This window comes from Columba livia, chromosome 12, assembly GCF_036013475.1.
Source record: "Columba livia isolate bColLiv1 breed racing homer chromosome 12, bColLiv1.pat.W.v2, whole genome shotgun sequence".
Taxonomy (NCBI): Eukaryota; Metazoa; Chordata; class Aves; order Columbiformes; family Columbidae; genus Columba; species Columba livia.
Window position 1 is genome coordinate 16,997,066 of NC_088613.1, and position 22,820 is coordinate 17,019,885.

A 22,820-nucleotide genomic window follows, 5' to 3' on the forward strand; every position below is an offset into this window, starting at 1 on the left:
GCCACGTGGGATGGACAGACAGACACCCGCAGGATGGAGCTCAGAGTACGAGTGTCAAGAGGAACATGGTGGGGGCTGATCTGCCTGTCCCCTGCCCTGGGTGCCAGCTGGGTGGTGTCCCCATGCTCCCAGCCCTGGTTTGGCCTCCATGGCACTAAGAGGCCATTGGCCACCCTGGGCAGTGCTGGGTGCTGCGGGAGCCCAGTGGATGCTCTCAGGGAGCGAAACACTTCTTCTCCCAATTGAGAGACGCTTAACTCCTGGGCTGGAGGTGTTTTCAGTAAATCAACTTTTTAATCATCTCCTTTCTTTAAAAAAAGAGCCACTGCTCACTTTATTAGAAATTTCTTTTGTCTTTTCCTTGTAGCCGGGGGCAACAGCAGCAGCTCAGTGGAGTGAAGTGCTTTCCTCACGCCCAGCACAGCGATGAGGAGGGGGCCGAGGTGCCCGTATCCTGCAGAACAAACCTCGGAGCTCCCGCTCAGTGCCCTGCGGCACCAAGGAAAGGACTGATTAACTGCACTGTGAAACAGCGGGTATTGCATTATGTGTCATATTATACTTAACCCAGAAGGATAAAAGCATTCATTTAGATACAAAATGGATTCCTCATCTGATGTGAAATCAGCCAGCCAAAATTTAGCATTCGATCTGTGCTAATCTATGGATTGTGCTGCTTGAAGAAAACATCGCAGCTCCTGTCATCACCCTCCCAGGGTTCCTATATTCCCATGAGCACTTACATTTTAAGCAGACCAATAAAACCTGCCAGTGTCACAACAATACAGGCTCTTGGCAGCTCTTGGCAGTTTGCGCAGCTCCTTGCAGGTTTCAGGGGTTTGTAGAGGCCACGTGTGTCCGCGTGGAGGAGCAGAGATGATGAGCAGGGGCCAAAAGCCGCTGCAAGGGGGCACATGAGCCCCTCCAAGCCCTGTGCATGGGACCTCTGCCAGCTCTGGTTTGCACCCCGGGCTCAGCTGCTGGTCCAGTCATCTGGATGTGGGACTGGGACCATCTGCAGTCACTGTCCTTGGCCACACCAGTGTCCAGGGACCTCCCAGGAATGGCTCCACACGCACGGGAGGCTCAAAGCACCCACACTCGCTCACAGGAGGGGCAGGAGGAGCTGTGCCATGGACCCTGCAGCACCAGCAAACGTGGTTCATGCTCAGGGAAGGGCTGAGTGCTCACCCATGGGATCGCACAGCGCTCGGGTCCGCGAGCCTGGAGCAGAGGCAGAGCCGGCACGTTCATCAGACAACCTTTTCCCTCACGCGCCGGGGTTTGGACCAAGACCTACAACCAGTGGCACAAGGTCCTTCTCATGCATCCGATACATGTGGGATGCCGCAATGGAAGACATTCAAAAAGATGCAAGAGACCAATCATGATGGAGCTTTCCCGACCAAAGGGCCCATTCTCATGCAGGCAGGAGCTGCCTTCTCACCTTCACCTACCTGAGCAGGGTTCCCACTGGCTCAGCATCAGCCATCAGGTTTCTGCAGAACTATCTGCCTTCTGTGTAGCTCTGCGACTTCCTCTTCTCTTCCATTTTAGTGACTTCAGTTTTTCCACCCAACACAGCAATTTCCTTCAAAGCCCAGGTTTTATAAAGCAGCACCAGCAGTTTCCTCCTTAATCACATCTCTCTCCATGTGCTGGCAGGTCCATTTTCCTTAAAAGCTTCTTTTCCTGGGATATGTGCAAGTCCACCTGCTTGCCGGATAACCAGCTTGACTGGTATTAACAAATTTCCTGTGTTTTTCCCACTCTTACAGTATTTTTTTTCCCAACCTGTATCTTGTTTTGTTCCCATCCCTCCATTTCCAGGTCTGTCTCCCATAACACAAGTACAAGAGACTCCAGCTCACGGTGACCTCACAGCCCGGCCCACAGCTCACCCCACAACATCACACTTTATTTCATGTTGTTTTTTTAGGTGGATGCCCTGTACAATGAATAGTGCTCCCCCCGCTTCATTTATGGATGTCAGACACAGGGCTCCGCTGTGCTGCAGAAAAACAGCAAGAAGGAGTCCAAAGTCTCCTAAATGAATCAAGGTATTTGCAGGTGACCCAGCTATGGTCCCTCTTCTCTCACCCCCACTCCTTGTCCATCTGTCCTGAGATCACACATCACTGCCCCAGGGCTGGGTGGGCTCCCAGAAGCTGGGAAGCCATGAGCAGAAGCTGCAGCAGCACTCGGTACCATTGCGTGACTCTGCTTTTGTACAGATGTGCCTGGATGCTGTGAAATAAACCCCAAATTTAGAACTGTGTTCTGCTGAGCTGCCAGACGCTGTGTTGTTCAGACATACATAAGCAGCACTTGTTCACGAGTAGGGTTGACTTTAATTTGCATGTAAACCTTCAAAAGCTGTAGAAGATGGTCTTTTGTGAGACACTGAAAGACATGATTAGGAAATGACAATTTAGGTGAGAGGTTCCATGTGGCTTCCATCAGCCTTGCAGAGAATCACAGACTTCACCAATATTGCAAGATACTATAACGATTCCAGCATATCTGTCCAATGGCTTAGACACCATCCTGGCACCGGAGAAGATGCCTGTAAGTCAGACACCTGCTGGGCATCCCCGCAGCTCAGCCTTCTGTCCAGCAGCTGCAGCGACAGAGGATCCCGGTTTTGTTCAAGTTCCACTTGGGACTGGAACCAGGCAGCCGACATCAGCTGCTGAACAAGCACCCAACCCTCTCCCCATGTGACCCCCGATGTTCCCATCCACAGTCCCCATGCAGAAATGTCCTGCCGGGGGTGAGACAGGGCAGCACCAGACCTGTGATCCCAGCGGACAGCCCGTGAAACTGTTCTCAGGAGAAGCCTGAACCCCCGCCCCTCCTTCCAGCACCTCCATCTCTGCTGCACCCGGAGCCTCTGAGGTCCCGCTGTGACAACCTGCCCTGCTAAACACACAGCGCCTCTTGAAGCCAGAGAAGCAGAAGCCTCTCCATCGCTGAATTTGATGTAACAGGGTGGTGAGAATTCATCTATACAGAAAGCTTCCAACACAAGCCCTTCCTCAAGCACTACTGCTGTCACACACCCTTCCAAGGAGGGCAATAAGGAGCAGTTTGAAAACCCTCGACCCCCATCGCAGCATGAGGACCACGCAGAGCCAGGCTCCCTGGGGCACAGCCTCCCCTCTGATGAAGATTCACGCGTTCCTGTGCTGCTGCAGCTCACCGGCTGCTGCTGGTCCATCCCCAGCGACCTGCTCTGTCACCTCCCAGCCCTGGTTCCCTCAGCTCAGGGGTGCTGGGCCAGCCCAGCCCCGTGGCCTCAACGCACAGCAGAGATGCTATAAAACATCCGTCAGGCTGGCGGAGCCAGCTACACAAAGTGTAAAACACAGGCAAAGAACACTGACTCATTCAAGGTTTTATGATCATTCCTCAAGAAAGGAGAGGGGTTTTGCTCCCCCTTCCTCCAACATTTCGTTTTATGGCTTGTAACAAGGCCTCGCTGATTGGAAGAGCCAGGAGAGTTTTAGCCTGGCTTAAAACAAATCCCTCTGCAGCACCAAGGAGACTTCGACTACCACTGAGAGAGGGTGGAGATAGAAACATTCATTATTTAGTGCAAAGCATATCAAATTTGATAGATCTTAAATTTCTTTTTAAATGACACTGATTAGTCCTAATTGGTGCAGGAGTCAGCATTACCTCAGGCTGACACCAGCTCAGGAGCTGAAGGCAAAGTCAAATAAATTCTGTTTTAAAACTATTTGAAGTTTAAATGAAAATTGTGGGTTGGGTTGGTTCTTTTTTTTTAATCTTTCACTATGTTGAGAACACATTTGACAAATTAATTGTGCAAAAGTCTAAGAAATTAAGAAACTACCAGTTTTAGGAGAAGAAAGGTTGAAGTACGGCAGTAAGAAAGTCAAGGACCGCACTTTGGATAGGCTGCCGGCTCCATACCCAAGGCTGAAAAGAACTGATTAAGTTAACTGCTATTAATGAAACCATATACCTGTATATCTTATGTTGTCATCTAATATACGGCAGTAGCCATGTGGTTTCTCAAGTCACTGCTTTAATGCTTTCCTGGGGTGCGTTTCCAAGCGGCTGCTGCGTTGAGCTGCCAGTGTCGCACCCAGGCTGCCCCACGACACCACGCGGCACCCACCCTACTGCACAGCCAGGGAAACAGAACAAAGAACAACGCAAAACAACCCCCCGAAAACCCCAACTAAAACCTAACAGCTGTTTTTCAGCTTGAAGAACTGCAGTCGTGACAAAGCCATCCAGAAGAGAGACCTAAACGATACTCAGGCAAAATACGGGAAACTGGACGACTGGCTTCTGTGGAACTTCCATCCCGAATTCCACTGAACATGCTCAGACCTTGGAGTTTATTTTTCTTTCTAGCTGGAAGGACACTGAGAGGACACAGCGAGGCTGGCCAGTAGAGAAACACAGCCCAACAGAGGCTGATGCACATCCCCTTCTTTTTCCTGATGATTTGGAATGAACCTCTTCCCAAAGCCCCCAGCAGAGACCTCCCTGCTATGGTGAAGCCCTCCTGCTCTGTTATCTTGAAAAGGGCCCCACAGGAGAAATGAGGAAGGGAGACTGGTCCCTGTGATGGAAATGGAACCATCAGCTCAGACAGCACTCAAACCCCACTGATCCATAACTGTGTTATAGGGACCTGAAACAAGACCAGATAGTCCCCCAGAAGGCATTATGGTGAGAATGGGGAATTTGTCTCGCGGTCTGAGTGTCTTAAGGATGACCATGCTGCTGGAGCAGATCACTTTACGCTGTGGAACCACAGGTGCCCATCAGGCTACTGAAGGATCTAAAAGGGGAGATCAGGAGGTATCTGCACAGGATAATGCACTATGACTTAGCTTCTGGGCTATTTTGGGTCCTAGAATAAACTTAGCTACATTTATGTTTCACTTAAGCATGAACAAAAGTACCTTCTTCCCTAAATTTCTGGCCAAAGCCAAGAAGGATGAAGTCCTCTCCCCAGGAGCTGAACATCCCTTACCTGATCCTTCTCCTGCAGGAAATAGAGCAGTCTTCTCCACAACGATGCTCCAGCACTTAAAACGTATTTTCCAGCACACATCTGAACCAGAACATCTGTAAATCACATCCTGACAGTACCGAAAAGTACAATCTGTGCTCAAATTTCACAGCCACTAAAACCACGCAAACCTCTCCCACCTTTCTACTATGCCAGCTTCTTTATTTCTATTAGAGGCTCCTGCAATTTAATATTTTCCTAACATATTAGTATTTTCCTAAGACAGAGAACTCAGCCCTTTTTAATCTAGCAATTAATTCCTTTCAGCTCCAAAGGCACTTGCGATTTTGCTCAGCAGCACAGAGGTAATCCTGTAACTGCCAAAAGGTGGAAGCCCCTGGTGTGTGCACTGCGGAGATGCAGCCCGCGCCCGCTGGACCCCACACGCGTCCACTGGACCCCACAGGGACCCACCAGGGCTCCACCCGTGCCCACCAGACCCCACAGCTCCCAGGGCTGCGGGGACGGATGAATTCCACACACGCCTGTAAAACACAGCAGAGAAGCCTCAGCCTTGCTCTTGCAACACAAACCCTGAAGTATCCTCTTTGCGAAGGTTATTTTCTTCATCGTTATTCTCCTCTAAGAAGAGTCTTGTTAACCAATTTTATCTTCACCCTGAAGTGGCTTACCATAACCTTCTTTCATCAGAAAAAAGGATATTTTTAAATTTTTTTGTTGTTGCTGTAAAGCAACAAGAACGGTTGTGCTTATTTGTAGGTTCTTGTAGAGAATTAGTTTGTGAAGATCTGTAGGTGCAAAGCGATATGGGAAAATGAAGGAAAAGAAAGGGGGGAAACCCCAGAACTACAAAACCAAGAGCACAGCCCAGGCAGCAGACAGACAGCCAGACAGACAGCTGTGACCTGTGGCAGTGACATCCACCTCAGGGGATCAGATCAGTTCTAGCCCAAAGACGCATCCAGATTCGCCTACGGTGCTGCGCTTGGAGCTCACACGAGCACCAGAGTTAGCTGCAAATATCTGAAAGAAAAAGGGTCACTTTGCACACAAAGTCTTCCCGAGCTCGGCAGCCAGCAGGAAAGCCTGTGGGAGTGGGGACACTGCTCCTCTGCTCACCAGCACCTATCCAGCAGACAAGTCTCTGCTCACGCAGATCGAGCCACTAAACAGGCATACAGGGAATATTAAATACTCCCTCAAGCAGTGATATATTAATGCAATGTACAGTAAAATATACTTGCCTCATAATTCTAGAAATGCCTGCTGAGAGTCAGCTGAATACGAAAATTGCTTGATCCTGGTTTAAGTGGATTAAAGATGATCTTCCAGGGTTTAAGGCTCAGCTCTGAAATAGCTGCTCTGTTTAGGCCAACTTCAACTGACTTAAACATTCAGAGAGATGCTGGACTAGATAATCTCCACAGATCCCTACCAACCAATGTTGGAACGTTCACTAAAAATTATCATCAGGTTGGATGTTGTAACAAACATTTCGTTGCTTTAACAACATTTTGGTTGTCAGAAACAAATATCTGTGCAGATTTTCTTCCGACTGGTTGGAGACTAAGGCTTGTCACAGTCAGTCTCAAGTTGTCTGTTAATATGGAGGTTATCTTCACTCGGTCGTGTGTTAGACATCAAGAGCTATCCTGAACAGCATTAAAAAGCTTTGGGTCTCCAAACAGTATATGAAAAGAAAGACACCAGGGACCAAAGATAACGAGAAAAGCTCTCTGTATTTCGGAAAGGTGGCAGAAAAACAACCTGAAGCTCAGCACGGGGTAGTAGCACCAGAAATAGAAGTTACTGAAAAATCACCCAATGTTTGAACGAATCAAAGAGGCCAAAAATCAATGAATAAATTACCACAAATTATCTCTCTGGATCTGATTCTCATACAAAGTCTGGGAAGTCTCACCCTAAATGCTATGGTACTAGAATGACAACAGGATTAATACTTTAATTTGACTTTTGCAAAAGCTACAAGGCATCACTTCAAAACTATCATACTGATTTGAGCTGCATGGTATTATTACCTTGAGCTCTACTTTGCATAATTGCTAGCATCGTCCTTTGAAAGCAGAATTCTTTGTAACAAGCTACACCACAAACATCAGTTTACTCAATGATTCACATCTGCCTTAAAAGGCAAAACTCAGTTCTCCAAATCATTCAGTCCAAATTCCTGGATAATGCACCCTCCTCTGTACCTTAAAATGGTGCTGGAAAAGCCTATCATTGCACAAAAGAATCACCACTCTGAAATTCAGAAAATAATCACCCTGTTCAATGCACGCAGGTGACAGAGGTTCTCGGTACCCGCCTGCCACTGCAGGGCCCCAGGACAAGCGCTTCTGCCCATGTCCCATTACCCACAGCAGCACGGAGGATGGAGACACTAACAGAGTGACCAGTTACACAGAGGGTGGAGCAAGAGATGCCTTCAAAACTCACACTGAGTGGAGAATAAAAGCAGAGATATTTTCACAGAATCCCAGAATGTCAGGGATTGGAAGGGCCCTGGAAAGCTCACCCAGTGCAATCCCCCCATGGAGCAGGAACACCCAGATGAGGTTACACAGGAATGTGTCCAGGTGGGTTTGAATGTCTGCACAGAAGGAGACTCCACAACCTCCCTGGGCAGCCTGGGCCAGGCTCTGCCACCCTCACTGGGAACAAGTTTCTTCTCAAATTTAAGTGGAACCTCTTGTGTTCCAGTTTGAACCCATTACCCCTTGTCCTATCACTGATTGTCACTGAGAAGAGCATCCTTCTGACACTCACCCTTGATATATCTGTAAACATTAATGAGGTCACCCCTCAGTCTCCTCTTCTCCAAGCTCCAGAGCCCCAGCTCCCTCATACTTTCCTCATAAGGGAGATGCTGCACTCCATCATCTTTGTGGCTCAGTCCTCATTTCAGAACTTCTTCAGATATTAAGTAGGAATGAGTGAGGACTACTTCAAATCTTCTGAGTTTTTTGAAAAAGACGTCTCAGGTAAGATGTTAGCAGTAGAAACGTCCCCACTCCTCTCCCCAGCAAGTCCTACAGGGATCAGAGATGTACCTAATGCCGATGCATTCAATCTGTCTTTATTCCTAAAATACAATGGTGTGAAAGTCTTGGCCTAAACCAAGCTGGTTTATTTCTCTGTAACATTTTTCTGATAAAAATATGAATTCTTACTCCCCAGGCAGGTGAGGCCCAACTGCATTTGCCCAGCTCAGACTGACCTCACTGACCAGTTCAAAATGAACTGGCCAGTGAAGGTCACTTTCCGGGTGTTCTTTCTGGTGGACTCAGGTGGTGTCTGGCCCAAGGCTACAGGGCTGGCAGGGCCAGCAGCAGCTTGGTGACAAGCCAGTGTAGGAATAATTATTAACCACCCTTCAGAGAGGGGCTGGGCACCTCCCGCCTGACACGGTGCAGAAGGCAGAGCCTGAGGAGCCACGTCACGGCCGAGCTGCCAGCCGGGCCCCAACACGTCAACTGGTCAGAGCCACGTTACACTGGTGTGAACTGGAGTGGCGCCGTGATCTGAGCATTCAGCTGCATTCTCTAGAACAGCTGTGTTCTGTAGAACGGGAGTTGTTATCCGCCCGCAAGAGCCTTCCTGCCAAGTTACCAGGGTTTTGATTATACATCCTTGAGTGGTGTGGTCTGTTCTAAGGACCACTCCACACGTCCTTCATTACTGGTAAATGAATAAGAGATGAACAGCAAATCAAATTAAAGTAAATAAATAACTCTTACTTTTCTTGTGGGTAGGGATTTAATAACAGTCTAAAAGACATGTCTTTTGAACTTTAATAATGGATCAAGTGACCTAAATCTAATACTGTTAACTAAAGGAACAGCACACATGAAGAGATGATGCTTTTAAATCACATAATGCATCTAAAATCCACAGAATCTGTGGATCTGTCACAACCTGTGACAAATCAGTACCATGCCACAGCAAACATAAGCAACCTGCTCTCTTTGGTTAACTCAACACAAATCCCAGGAGAAGTGCAGCCTCTCTGTTCTACAGGGCACCACTTCTTGCTATCAGATCTACAAATCCAAGCCAGGTGAGCTAGAGAACTATGCGAGTTAAAAGTCATTCTGAAATAAGCAGGTTGCAAGGTTAAAAAAAAAAAAGAATCTGTAACGAAAGCAACTTTAAATAGAACATCTGTTCCTTTTAGCTTCATGGCACTTCAAGCAAGCTGCCTTCACCAAGTATAATCTATTGATATGAGAAAGAAAAAAGAATAGTTCCTAAACAAGGAAAACTACTGATAATACAAATCTGCGGGCTGCTCCAGCTATGAGCATTTACACAACATGCCCCTAGACTGTAACACCATCAGTACCTCCAACAGGATGGAAATGACAAGAGGGTGTTTGCACTGACAAAGCCACTTCCCCGATCCACGTCGGGTTTCGGAGAGCACTTCAATTCCTGGCTGCAATGGAACACTTCAGTTTGAAAAAAAGCCCTATAAAGCTGCTTTTCAAGATGCAAAAGATTGTAAGGCAGCAACAGAAATAATGAAAAGACAGGTTTTGTCAGTTGGTACGTAAAAACAGTTGGGTAAAAGACAGCTCAGTATTTTAAGATGAATATAAAGAGCAGGCTAAATATAAGATATGCCAAATCTTTAAATGCTTTTGTGCATGATACGAAAAACAAGTGGATGTGGTTTGCTTTCTTGCTTTTGGTGGGGTTCAGTAGCCTAAAAAGAAGAAAACAGAATATAGACGGGTGAAAAGAGAGTGTTAATAAGAGCTCCGCACGTACGTCACTCAGGAGCTGTGGTTTAACCGCTCCTGCCGGAGCAGCGGCAGCCGGGCTGAGCGGGGTCTGGCTGCCAGGCAGGACCGACGCGGGGCCGAGCACAGGCCAGGGGCCGAGCACGAGCCCCACGGTAGGAGCACAGCCCCGGCCAACCCAACCGGTTCACCGCACCGACCACACAAAACACTGAACTGCGGGCAGCACCGCCCGGCGACGGAGCTCACAGCCAATTCTGATTAAAGGTTCACGGGAAAAAGCCGCAGTTAAGGCCAAATGTATTGAATGAGCAGTCTAGAGTAGGGCTAAATTAATGTTTACAGATATATAAAGGGTGAGTGTCAGGAGGATGGAGCCAGGCTCTTCTCAGTGACAACCAGTGACAGGACAAGGGGTAACGGGTGCAAACTGGAACACAGGAGGTTCCACTTAAATATGAGAAGAAACTTGTTCCCGGTGAGGGTGGCAGAGCCTGGCCCAGGCTGCCCAGGGGGTTGTGGAGTCTCCTTCTGTGCAGACATTCCAACCCGCCTGGACACCTTCCTGTGTAACCTCATCTGGGTGTTCCTGCTCCATGGGGGGATTGCACTGGATGAGCTTTCAAGGACCCTTCCAACCCCTGACATTCTGGGATTCTGTAAACATGCACAAGGTGTTCGTGCTCCAAACCCCAGCTCTCTCAAAGGCACTCCTAAAGAATGGAAATAAATGGGACATCGGCTGCTTATTCAAGCAAGCATTCAAGCAGTGTCCACAGCCTGCCTACCAAATCTGAAACAAACTGCTGCTGTTCACATCGACCTGATCTGTTATCACCCATCAACACCATGAAAATGTCTTCAAACTAATTAATCGATTTTTCCAAAACTGTATTGTATCATTTGAACGACTTAATGAAGTAACTACGAGCTTCATATTCCCTTCCTAATTTGAGATTTTCTAGGACCCCTATAGGTTTTATTATTTTGATTCATATTTTTATTAACGGCTTTTCAAAAAGTGCAGAATTTAAGCTCTTACGAGCTGAACACAAATTTTACTTCTAGAACTGCTAACTCCAGTTTTTTCTTTGACAAAAATCATCTAGGAAAAACATAATGGCCTTTCCTCCTCTTCTCCAACCCAAACCGCTGGAAAAGCTGTGCAGAAACTGGCCAGCCCGTGTGGGGAGCAGAGCTGCAGCGCTCTGTCCGTCCCACCTGTGCCACGTGCTTCGGAACCAGCGCACCGCCTCTGCGATTACATCTGCAACGCCTGGCAGCGGCTACAAAGAGCACAAAGGCAAACGCATCTCTGGTTGGAAGGCACTAATTTACAGAGATCCTATGACTCCAAGTGTAGCTGTTAAAATCTTCGAAAGAAAAAAGGAATATAAAAAGATTTTTATCAAAGACATACACTCAAGAGAGCTCAGCAACACGGAGAAGGGAGAGAGACAGCTGAGGAAATGACAGGCAAAACTGACACTGATTTGTTACTCTAACAGAATTATTATTATAGAACAGTATTGTCCTACGTTACCTTGTTTTCCAAGTACGTGTCATCACCCACCTCCAAAGATGTGGTTCCTTTCGGATGCCAATAAATATCAGAAATTAAACCATCTTGATACTAGATATTGCTTAGTGAAAAAGGAGGGAACAGCATAAGCTGCATTTCAGTACCTACCCTAAACTGACTAAAGAATATGAAACTAAAGCAGTTAAGCAGGAATAAGTATATTTTTGAAGAACCAATTTGTGTTTTACCAAAAGAATTCTGCAAAACAAATTGTCAATTACGACAAATGCTTCAAAGCATGAATAAGGCGTGACATTCCACAGGATATTAACAAAAGTAAGGTAGCTATAGGCTGAAAAGCAGCAAAACGCTATTGTGAATCAAAGCAGCTCAAAAACCTCAGTAGACTCTTTATGGGTAGGAAGTTAAAGCTAATAGTATCAGCACCTGAAATCCCAAGTGTCTGTGTAGACTAGCAGGGAAACAGAGAAGAGGGAATTTTAAAGAGGCAATTATTTAGTTATACTGAGACTAGAGAAGATGGGGATTTACTAACAAGCTACAGGACTCAGCACCACAGCACCCAAAGGAAAAAACAAAACAAACAACAGCAACCGCTAATGTCTTACGTATTGTCTTTGGTTGTTTAATGTCAAGAAACACTTTGTACAGAATATGAGAAGACTACTCCTTTGAATTTCATTCTGTGTCAATATCTTCTCTGTGGCCTCTGGTAAACTAGAGGACAGGCTTTACCTTCTCGGAATTGTCTGTTGTTTTCTACATTTTAACCACATATGTTTTCAAAAGTCAGATTTCTTTCATTTACAGGCTTTTGTATCAAAATGGTATAACTAGAACAGACTTTACATTGTATAGCGAAGGTATTTTTCTTGTGTTATAAACTTAGAGCCTACTAAAACCATTTTCCACAAGATACTATTGACCTTACAGCAGGATTTAGAGACAGGAACGAACATTTGTCATAATATTAATTTAAAAAAAAACCCCAAAACACTCAAAGTTACATTAGCAAGTATTAGAATTATTATCTCTACCATTTTAAAATGACTCCTTGCAAAAGCCTTGTAGCAGAAAGGAGGTTTCCACACCCAGCCAGGGGGCTGGGGGGGAAGAGCTGGTCTGGGTTTCCCCTCATTTCCTTGCTGACTTGCCAATTAAGCTTAAAAGGTTTCCCAAGTTATGCTCAATTTAAGAAATGGAAAGTAGCATAGACTTCTAGTGATATTTCAATTCGACTATACACAATATCTCCAACATCTTCATCAAAAGCATTCTGAGTAATGTCAGATCAGAGTTAATAAGAAACAGAAACAAACAGAAAGGCTATCGATACACTTTGAAAAAAACGTAACACGAAAATAATTAACCATTGATTTCTTGGCATGTAAAAGTTCTATACAAATTTTAAAAATTTTATTTGCAGGTACTAACCTCATGAAAAGCTCACTCTGTATTTACACTAATTCTTTTAACAAGGTTATCTCAAATTAAAGCATATTTCAAACAATCATGATTGCATTAACTTTTCTACTTTAAATTATTACCCAATTAGTGCTTTATTCACATTTTAAAAACTTGTACAATTTATTACAAATATAAAACAGTGCAGTTTTTCATACATTATCCCAACTCTGAGACAAACACTTAAAAGACATGGAAAAAGATTTTGATTTCTATAAACATAACATTTGCATTACTCACACCCCCTTCTTCACTGGCCTCCCCTCACCCCCACTTAAAAAGATCAAACATACAACATACTGCAGGTTTATTTTTATTCAAAAAGTTACTGTCTCAAGACATAAATACAAATCAGAAAACAGTACAATTAGGACAATAGAATGTGGAGGACAACAGGTTAAGGTAAATATATAAAACATTTTTAGCTGGTTGAAAACAAAGCTGTAAGAACTGCTTTCACAAAGAAACACTCCTTCGAGAGTAAGAAAAATCAACTGAAGTTTAAAATCATATATACAGTCCTCTCAGCAGTTCTATTAAATGCAGTGGTGTGAAAAACAATATAGGCAGTACTTTTAGACATGAGAGTATTTATTTATGTAAAATGAGTTAGGCAGATCTAGTTTTGAGTTTGTTGTTACCCCATGACTTAGTAAAATAATTCTATTTTATCGTGATCCTTTAGATTATCTATGGTTTTTGGCTACCACAGCCGAATGGTTCATTTCTGAGTCTAGAAACAGGAAGCCTTTTTGTATTCACCCATTTGGGGAGATTATTGTATTGCAAGCATATTAAGGCATGGAATGATTAAAATAATATACCTCAAGAACTGAGAGACAACTGACAAAAAATATACATATGTAATATAAGTTAATATTTCCTTTAAAATGATGTCTAGCTGCCTAAGCCTCGCAAAATGAGCCGATGTCAAAATGGCATAGATCCACTTTCTGGTTTAGACCAAATTTAATTTATTTGTGAATGGACACAAAATGAAGTTTAAAGCTTAGCTTTCAAAGAATATTATGGGTTGTTTATGAATTTCTATTATCCAATCTAATTTACATACAGAGGAAATGTACTGTAACCTGTTAGAAGTATCTTTAACCTGAAGACTGCTTGCAAAGACAGATAGATAAAACAATATAAAATACAAATTTAAAAATCATTTTTAAAGCATGAATTCTCATGCTCTTCTATTTTTAAACATTGTTAAACTTTCAATATATTTCTGAAACCTCATAATTTTAAGTTGGAATTTAAAAGTAAGAAAAAACTAAACAAACTGCGCAATTATAAAATCAGCACCAATTTATATATATATATAATTTTATTTAAAATTTAGATCCCTATTCCCACACTCTAATAAGCTGTATAATTTTTGTTTAGAATTTTTCTGCAAACATACTACAATAAGCTTCTTTTATTTGGAGACAAAATACAGTGGCACTACTGGAAGGAATTTCACAACATTACATTTTTCTTAAAGGACAAGCAAACTTTCAGGGTTGGTAATGGGCAAGCATGACTGCGATCTGGTACTTTCCGGTAGTTCGTCGTTTATGGACCTTTCTGAGAAGGCTAGCATGAAGCTTTCGGAATTAAAGTGTGGTTTAGATTAAGAAGCTGTTAAAATTCTCTTTTATGCATTTTTGCCATGATTAATTGATACAAACCTTCTGTTGCTGAAGTTTGCATTTAATTTAAAATACTGACACTCTTCTGGTTCTATCAGTGTAAGAAAACCAATCCATCTATTGCAGTTCATGGATGTAAACAGCAATCCAGCAGAGCTCGTGATTATTTAGTATAGCCAGCACGTGTACAGAGAGGGGCTCAAACCTGTACCAAACACCTCTCAGGCTGTTAGATTAAAACTCAGAGGGAACACTTCTTATGATCTGGAAATAAACCGATAGCACATAAATAAAATATTGATTTTTTTTTTTTCCCCCAACAAAAAGTGTAGCTTATCCTCAAATTGTTTACTTGTCCTTTACATTATTTTTTTTCAGGCAAACAAAACTGCCCCTTCAATGCACTTGATCTTGAAAGCATGTCATTCTCCTTAGAGAAAAATCTGTTCAGAATTTCACTGTATCTACCACAATTTTGTATTGAAAAACTTCCTCTTCCACTTAGAAAATGACTTCACCACTGATTTATTTGTTGCTCTGGTATTAAAACATTGACACCCCAAGAACCTAAAAAAAAAGTTAGAAATGGTGTCAATTTGTAGTCTACTACACATTTAACAAAAACAAAGCAATTAGTATATGATTTTAGATTAAGACACTTCAAGATATGTTAAGGCATTACAAGTTTATTTTGCTTCCAAACCAGGTTTACCACACTTCTGATTTACGCAATAATATGCAAAGGGCACCTCATTCATTAGAAAATATTTTTCCCACACTTGAAATTAGCTAGATCCAGTAGAAATGTGATAAAGACTGTGCTTTAACTATTTTAGGTAATAATTGTAAAATAATTTTTAGTTAGTTGCCTCATTTAGACTTCTTTGACAAGGGCATTTTCTAGGGCTTAACTTGAAATCAAGTGTGCAGCTCCAGCAACCTGGGATGAAACGCTCTGCACACCGGCTGCTGCTGGGTCTGCGTTCATAACGACAACAGGGCATCTCGCAGCAGCCAGGACACGAACTTAATGCTTCCTATTAAATATATCGCCCTTGTCAGGAAGGCAGTGGAAAAATAAAAGAATAATCAGGTTAAAAAAATCAAACCACTGTCCTTCAGGAGACTCTCTGATGAAGTGAAGACAAAGCTTTCCTGAAACAAAGAATCAGCTTCCCCTTCTCACGTGGGATCAAACCATATAGTTTTCTATGCCAATGGAGGCAGGTATCACCACTGATACGCAAAAAAAAACCCCAACCAACCAACAACAATCTCAGAAGATCCAGATCTTATAACTGGCCTAGCTTTTATAGGACTTTATAAAATCAGAAAGAGCCACAAGAGACTTAGTTCTCCTGAACCTTAAGACTGCTGTTCACATTTATCTGTTTACAAACCAATTTTTACTGTTCTTGGTATTGAATTCACTCTAGATGCATCATGGAATATAGCACTAGGCGCAACTGCCTCTGGTGCCAGCAATAACTGGACACATCAAAAAACGAAAACAGACTAAAATTTGGATAGTAAACCATGCGCATCTGAATAAACTAAACAGCTTTATTATGTTTAGGTCTATTAAAAACAAGTGCAACTCCAAGAATAATGAACTTCTGAAATAAATTATATTAATAAAGCAAGTTAACTTGATCCAGAGAAAGTTTTTCTGCATTTATGATTTCTTCTTCCCCCCATTTAAAATGCTGCCCGACAAATTCAGCTCTGACTCATGTTGTCTCCTAAGCTATTAGCAGAGCTTTCCCCACGCAGGCAGTTACAGGAATTCGGGTGGGGTTCACACTGGAGAGCAGCCGTTTCTGCAGGGTCGGGTTTGCTAGGGGCTGCCCCTTGCGGCTCCCCCTGGCAGGAGCAAAGCCACTGTCACCGCCTGCCACCGTGTGGTGACACTGCCGCAGTGCGGCTGAGGCCCGGCAAAGCCCGGCTCATGCTGGGGGGATGGATGAGAAATAAAGTAACGGGAAAGAAACCCTAGCTACGCGTAAACCTCTTAAAACCATTCTTAATTGGTTTCAGAGACTGAAAAGTTGAAAGGTTTCTGAAGTCAATGAAATGCACCTGTAGAAGACCAAATTTTCAGCATTGTCAGAATAAAAATGACTGGTATTTCACAGATCTATCAATTGAAAATCAAGAAGGAGAGGGTTAGTGCTATTTTAAACCAGAACATGAGAAAACAGGTGATATACTTTCCTGGTGTTACTTTGAGAACAGGACACACAACAGCTAGATGCACAACCTAATCTGATTCAGTAGTAATAAAGCAAAGGCCTACTGGTACAAAATATATGGATTTGCATTTGAAACAGTATTTAAGACTTCTTTCTCCCATGACAAGTTCATGCTGCAACAATACTGTAAAAAATACACAATCGTCTTCCAAATTCCAGCACTCTGTCCAAGATTCCCAGGAAGCCTTGTTGCACTGTCCTCGGCTGGCTTGCTGCAGCTTGTTATTTCCAGTGTAATTTTGTACCAGCTACGCAAGGTCAAAAATGGCTGCATACATTACAAGTGGTTCAAGACAGAAGGAATCCCTCATGCAGATTTTTAAAAGAGAATAGAGACTGCAGATTTATCAAGTCGGAAAAAGGGGCAACTGCAAGCAGAAACTACAGACTTCGGATGTTTTGGACCTAAAACTTTATATGGAAAGAAAAAATACCTCTCATCTCTATAAACAGATATCTGTGTTATCTCTATTATCTATTTTGTCCAGTATCTTATTTATGCACACAAAAGTAAATATGCCAATTAAAAAAACAAAACCAAAAAACACCTAAAAAACCCCACACAAACCATCCAGTGCTGACAGTTGGTAATGACAGAGTCACTCAACTAAGCTCATCACAACAGGAAACTTGTCATTAATATTGTGTATGCACTTTGTCTTTCTAGAGCTCTCTGCTGCCAACCTCTGCAAGGGTCTTTTCCATACCAGATGGGTTTTCTTCTCAGATTCAAAGGCTCTTGATTTTTACATAGCTATATATAAAGTCTTAAGGACCAAAATCCTATGAACTTACAAAGAACATTGACTACCTTAGAATTTATGAGGCTGAATTACAGCATAAAATATTTCACTGACTGTACCAGTCTGCCAAAATCAGCTAATGAAGCCAACCTAAAGATTGCGTTCTTTCCATTTAAAAGTTGAAATAAGAGAGTAAGGTAACCTCAAGACTGATTTTACAGCATTTTCCTCTTACGTAAGTTAACCTACCGATTCATCCATGATTGAAGCAGGGTCAAAGAAATCTGGTTTTAGTTCCGTTCTTTCTCTCCTGTTCTTCGATGGTGGCTTTAGAAAGCAAGCAAATAAACATGTTAACTGCAATTCCTGAAAAAAGAGTGAATTTTTAAAGTGTAATAAATGAAGCTGAACTCTCAAGGGATAAGAATTTACCGGGATAAATGTTCATCTCTCAAAACTATTACAGGAAGTGCTCTTGCTTTTTGTATGGCAGTTTGAACAGATGGCACTTGTACACACATAGTGGCACAGCCATTTAAGAATACAGAGATCAATAAGAATTGCTTTTCTGTTTCACCAAAAAGAAAATTTGATTCAAATATCCCACTTGAAAAGCAGAAACACAAATCCAAAATACACTATAAAGACAAGTTGATTTCTTACTAGGTCTATGTCCATGGTGTCGAAGTCCATGCCTTCATTGAGATCTTCAATCCGCCCTTCTGACGACATCATCACATCTTCAACAATTGGCTCTTCATCATCTTCCATTAGACTTGTGCCACGTCGACTGAAATGAAAAGAAAAAGCATCTTGTTTAGCACCACATCAAATTAAGTTTTATCTGAATATTCTAAAAGCTAATAATTCAGTAAGGAACTGCCAACAAATTACAACTCAATTAGACAGAAAAGTAATTAAATAAATGCATAAATACTGTTAAAGAAAGCTGGTATTTAACCAGCTAGAACAAGGGTATCAGACTCATTTTCACCGGGGGCAACATAAGCCTCACAGTTGCCTTCAAAGGGCTGAATATAATTTTAGGGCTGTATAAATGGTGGAGCAGTTACATTTATTACAGTCCTAAAATTACATTTGGCCCTTTAAAGGCAACTGTGAGGCTGACATGGCCCCAGGGAAAATGAGTTTGATACCCCGTTCTAGAAGACACTAAGAAAGCGAACAACAACTAACAAAGATCAACTTATGGAACCTTGTGGTACACCTCTAAATGAGGATCCTGAGATGCTGCAAGAATTGATATGCAGATCAAAACTACCCCTAGTTCAGAGATTTCCATGCAGGTGTTTATGCTCAAGTGAGAAAGAATAGAAGTTTTGCTGCCTAAAGAAAAATTGTTCCTGCCTTATGACACGGCAAGGAGGAACGTCTCTGCAATGAAGGGGATGCATAAATCCCTTTTCAGATATTCCCACACAGTCCTTCAACCTCACAACTTCTACATACAACATCAGACCTCATGAGAAAAGTATGGAGGCATTCTAATTATACTAACTAGTGTCACTATACAAACAACCCAGCTACTGAAACTATAGTGCATGAATGCTGGTATTCGGGAACTAAAAACAAGTAGGGGAAAGATGTAAAGTTCCTCAATATTATGTCCACGGTTTTAGTTTACAACTTGTACTTCTGTAGAACAACAGAGTCTTCACAAAAGCAGAGAACTTCTAAAACTAGCCCTCCCCTCCTCAGCTAACTAGCTCTGGAACATAATTTCATTAGTGTGCATGTCAAAACGCACCCATGATGAATCACAGGAAATGACACCACAGTAAGAATGTACAGCCTCTGAAGGACAGCGTTACGTTAGGAAACATCAGCCTGCCCTCATCTTCTTGCACAACATGAAGGACCCTACACAGTTTTTTGTGTGTTTGGGTTGCAAAGTTCTACAAAAACTGGTACTACAGGATTCCTTCCAACTTTGGTGTCAGTGTAGGTCAGACAAAATCCAAATCAATCACAGAAACGCTGAAGACAGTAGTTTCTTCAAAACGTATACTTTTTAAAAATAAGTAAGTAGTTGAACTCTAAAAGTTACAACTCAGCAGTTAAAGGAGAAAAAAAATAGTGGAATTAAGCTCAGCAGAAACTTTCTGCTTCACACATTGAACACCTATTTTAAAACTAATTTTTAGTTTTCTATTTCTAAAAGTGATTCTGCAGTTGGAAATACATAAAGGTGACGTTTCATATGTTGCACTGGTTATATATATCTGCCACAGATAGCATTCAGTTTAATAACCAGTTCCCTTTATTACAAAGCTCACTACTGTTCAATTTTTCTAGAGTTTAAGTTCTGAATTGAGCAAGAAATCAAACAGATCTATCTACTAAACACATCACCATGCACTTTTGCCACAGCTTTTCTAAGGCAACTTAAAATTTTAGAACACAGGAAAACACTAGTCAAGAACTAGAACATGTATCCTTCTTAAAAGATACAGGAGTAACACCTCATTTGATAAACCCTCCCTCCCCGAACCACTGAAGGAAACATTCCACTCTCACTCACATAGCGTGTTGCAAGTTGGTTCTCAGCTTGACGTAGTTCATCGCTGCCCTCTCCTGTTGTTGTCGCGCGGCTTCTTCCTGTTGCCTTTGAGCCAACATCCACGTTACTTGCGTGCTTAAAAAGACCATTATTCTATTTTAAACACGAACTGGTTTTGTGTATGAACGCTAACACAAAGCAGACCTACTCATCTACGTACTTGTAATCGAGCGGAGCTTGGTGGTGTTCGGGCTGCATAGGATAGACACCCATATAACCTTCTTCAGGTCGCAATCTCTTGGGCTCCCTCATTATTGTGGAAGTCAGCTGAGGCGTCTGCATCATGACCGGTGTGTGCATCGTCTGCTCGCGGTTCAGCCACATGCTGTCACTACTGCTGCTTTCTTCAGCTGGAAGGAAACACAGGACACCCGTAAATTCAAACTAGCCTAGAAGGGAATGTTTAAAGATGACTGAAATGCATGTGCTTTCCACTTCCTGAGAACTGATTTATTTTTGTGCCACAAAATCTTGCATGTGCCCCAAAGGGTCTGGATTTATAACCACAGGCTAGAGTATTTGAAATACTTCTGTATTTTGTGACTTAACGCAGCATAGTGCCTTTATTTCCTTTTGGGAACCAGTGTTATGTTATTCAGACTCTTCAAATGAAGAGTTTTCCCACTGAGACATGCACAGAAGTTATCTTGTTTTTAAAAAAATACGTTAAAGCATACAAATTCACTCAAGCTGAAGAGGAGGGATGGATCTGTGTAGTTCATGTGAGTAAATCTTAATATGAAAAGTTCTACCTTCAGGTACTTTCCGTTTCCCTGTTGCTGGCTTTGTCTTCTTATTTCTTACTGTAGATCCTCGACTACTAATTCCACTAATCACTGACATAGTATCGTCATCCCCACCAGCTAATAAAGAGTTTCTGTAGGACATGAGAGGAAGCCACACATCTTCTCTTCGTAGAGACATCTGAAAGGTCATAAACTTCTCCAAGTAAACATACCTTTAAATGGAAAAAATAATTATAAAGATGCAAAAGATCTGTAACAAGGTATTAACATGTCAAGACACCCAGTGCTCTTCATCTAGTTAACAAAAAGGCCTGACAACAGCAAAAGCAGAAGATAATTTCTGTTCATCCACCATAAAATGAGAATAAAAATGATAAATACAATTTACCCTTTGCGATTATACTTGACTGCACTGTGTCAAGTTATCTTGATGTGCCAAAGATTCCACTTTAGGTGAATACAATACACATAAACACATTTATTCAGATGCATGTCTTTTATGGCTATCATTACGATTATTAAGAATATTAAGGAAGTACTTACACTGTTCTTTTGTCTTGTCTGAGAAGTTTGGAGGAGAACTCGCTCAGAATATCAAGAAATGCCAGATTTAATGGTGGGTGGCTCTCACCTTGCGGATTAGGCTCCTTAAAGGCAAATTCTATGCCATCCCTAAGAAAAATTTTAAAAACATTAAATTACATTAAGTGCAAACTACAGAAAAAGTCCTAAGCACTGGGAGCTATTCAAACTGAACATCTTTCCTTTACACGAAGACATGCAATGTTTCCCTATTCTGGAAAAAACAAACAAGCAAACAAACCAACCACTATTCCTAACGGGCACCCAGATGCACTCTTTCTGTCATGATGCAATAGATTCTCCTTGCATTTCAAGTGTTCTGCATGAGGCCACCATGACCATCACTGGCAGTGAGGCGGATCAGTTCTAACTGTTACAGATAAAACATTCACAATGGTTTTTCATGGCAGCATCAACACTACTGTCATTTATAGGCTCATACAACGATGCTCAAGAACATCAACATTATTTAACATCTGTGTCTAATTCAGGGACCAAACTGCTGTCATCTTCTAATTATGAATAAGCTATACAATCTTCAGTGCTGATGCATTTCGTATTAATAAACTGATTTTGAAAGCCTGAAAAGATATTTTAACTTTAGTCAAGAAGCATTTACAAAAAGGGAAGTAAAACAAAGCACACAATTACTTGTGTAACATAGCAATAGCTTCTCTTGTTTTCAGCTGATCCAGTCCAAACGTTAAAGCAAAACGTCGAGCAAGTTCCTTTATGCCACTGAATGCCGGTGATGATCTGTCAAAATTATAACCATTTTCTTGAATCATTTCATTGAAAAGCTGTATGAAAAGAGAAGAGAGATTTTCATTTATTAAAAAATTATGCCAAACTTCGAACCAATTGACACAGAGTTAACTTTCAGTAAAAAAGTGGCTTACTGCCTTTTCCCTCCCCCCACCTTAATGCAATGGCCCCAAAAGACAAACACAGATTTAGGAGACCCAAGTCAAAGCTACTCTTGAAGAGTCTGCACTTCAGAGCCCATCCTTGAAATACACACTAGCCAAACACACGTCAAACTGTAAATATGTTGGATGACAGATTTCAGCACTTCCCTAAATTAGGTGTTCTAGAGTTGAAAATACTAAACATTAGTAGGATTCCTTGATACATACACTAACAGAGAAGAAATAAGTGGGAGTAAATTCTCACCTGGTCTTTACTAGTTTGTCAAACTACTACTTTGTAACTCATTTTTTGGTATCTTTTCAAAATATAATGAAGAAAATCTAAAATGGAAACATGTCTTCAGGGAAGTTGCCAAAGACACCAGGAACCCTGTCACTGAGGATCACACTTGTAACTACCCATCAACAGCTGGCAAAGCTGAACACCCTGAACTTTACAATCTGTTTCTTTGAGCAATCCTTTTCTCATTCTACTGAACTTGACTGGAATTCTCTTTAACAATTTTTCTATTATTTTCTAAGTTTGTGTTACACACCCTCCACTCTCCCATGTAACACTG

The 22,820-nt window shown here is 42.2% G+C and overlaps 2 protein-coding genes across 7 annotated transcripts in view; both read right to left on the reverse strand.

Annotated features, from left to right (window-relative positions):
• LOC110360145 (uncharacterized) overlaps positions 1–11,937 on the reverse strand; it is a 35,167-nt gene extending 23,230 nt beyond the window's left edge. The window contains exon 1 of the mRNA XM_065077971.1: positions 1,458–11,937. Within this exon, the coding sequence (XP_064934043.1) occupies positions 1,458–1,492 (35 nt within the window). The 5' untranslated portion in view covers positions 1,493–11,937. The remainder of the gene's footprint in view (positions 1–1,457) is intronic.
• Positions 11,938–12,717: 780 nt separating this feature from the next.
• STAG2 (STAG2 cohesin complex component) overlaps positions 12,718–22,820 on the reverse strand; it is a 76,602-nt gene continuing 66,499 nt past the window's right edge. For 3 of the 6 annotated variants that reach the window (XM_065077957.1, XM_065077958.1, XM_021290285.2), the window contains exons 27-34: positions 21,983–22,131; positions 21,293–21,421; positions 20,756–20,961; positions 20,164–20,353; positions 19,965–20,078; positions 18,086–18,212; positions 17,672–17,749; positions 12,718–14,994 (exon numbers count right to left, since the gene is read on the reverse strand). In XM_065077957.1, the coding sequence (XP_064934029.1) occupies positions 14,971–14,994; positions 17,672–17,749; positions 18,086–18,212; positions 19,965–20,078; positions 20,164–20,353; positions 20,756–20,961; positions 21,293–21,421; positions 21,983–22,131 (1,017 nt within the window). In that variant the 3' untranslated portion in view covers positions 12,718–14,970. Of the gene's footprint in view, positions 17,091–17,671; positions 17,750–18,085; positions 18,213–19,964; positions 20,079–20,163; positions 20,354–20,755; positions 20,962–21,292; positions 21,422–21,982; positions 22,132–22,820 lie in introns of all 6 variants that reach the window. The other 3 variants (XM_065077960.1, XM_065077961.1, XM_065077959.1) reach the window with 2 other exon arrangements.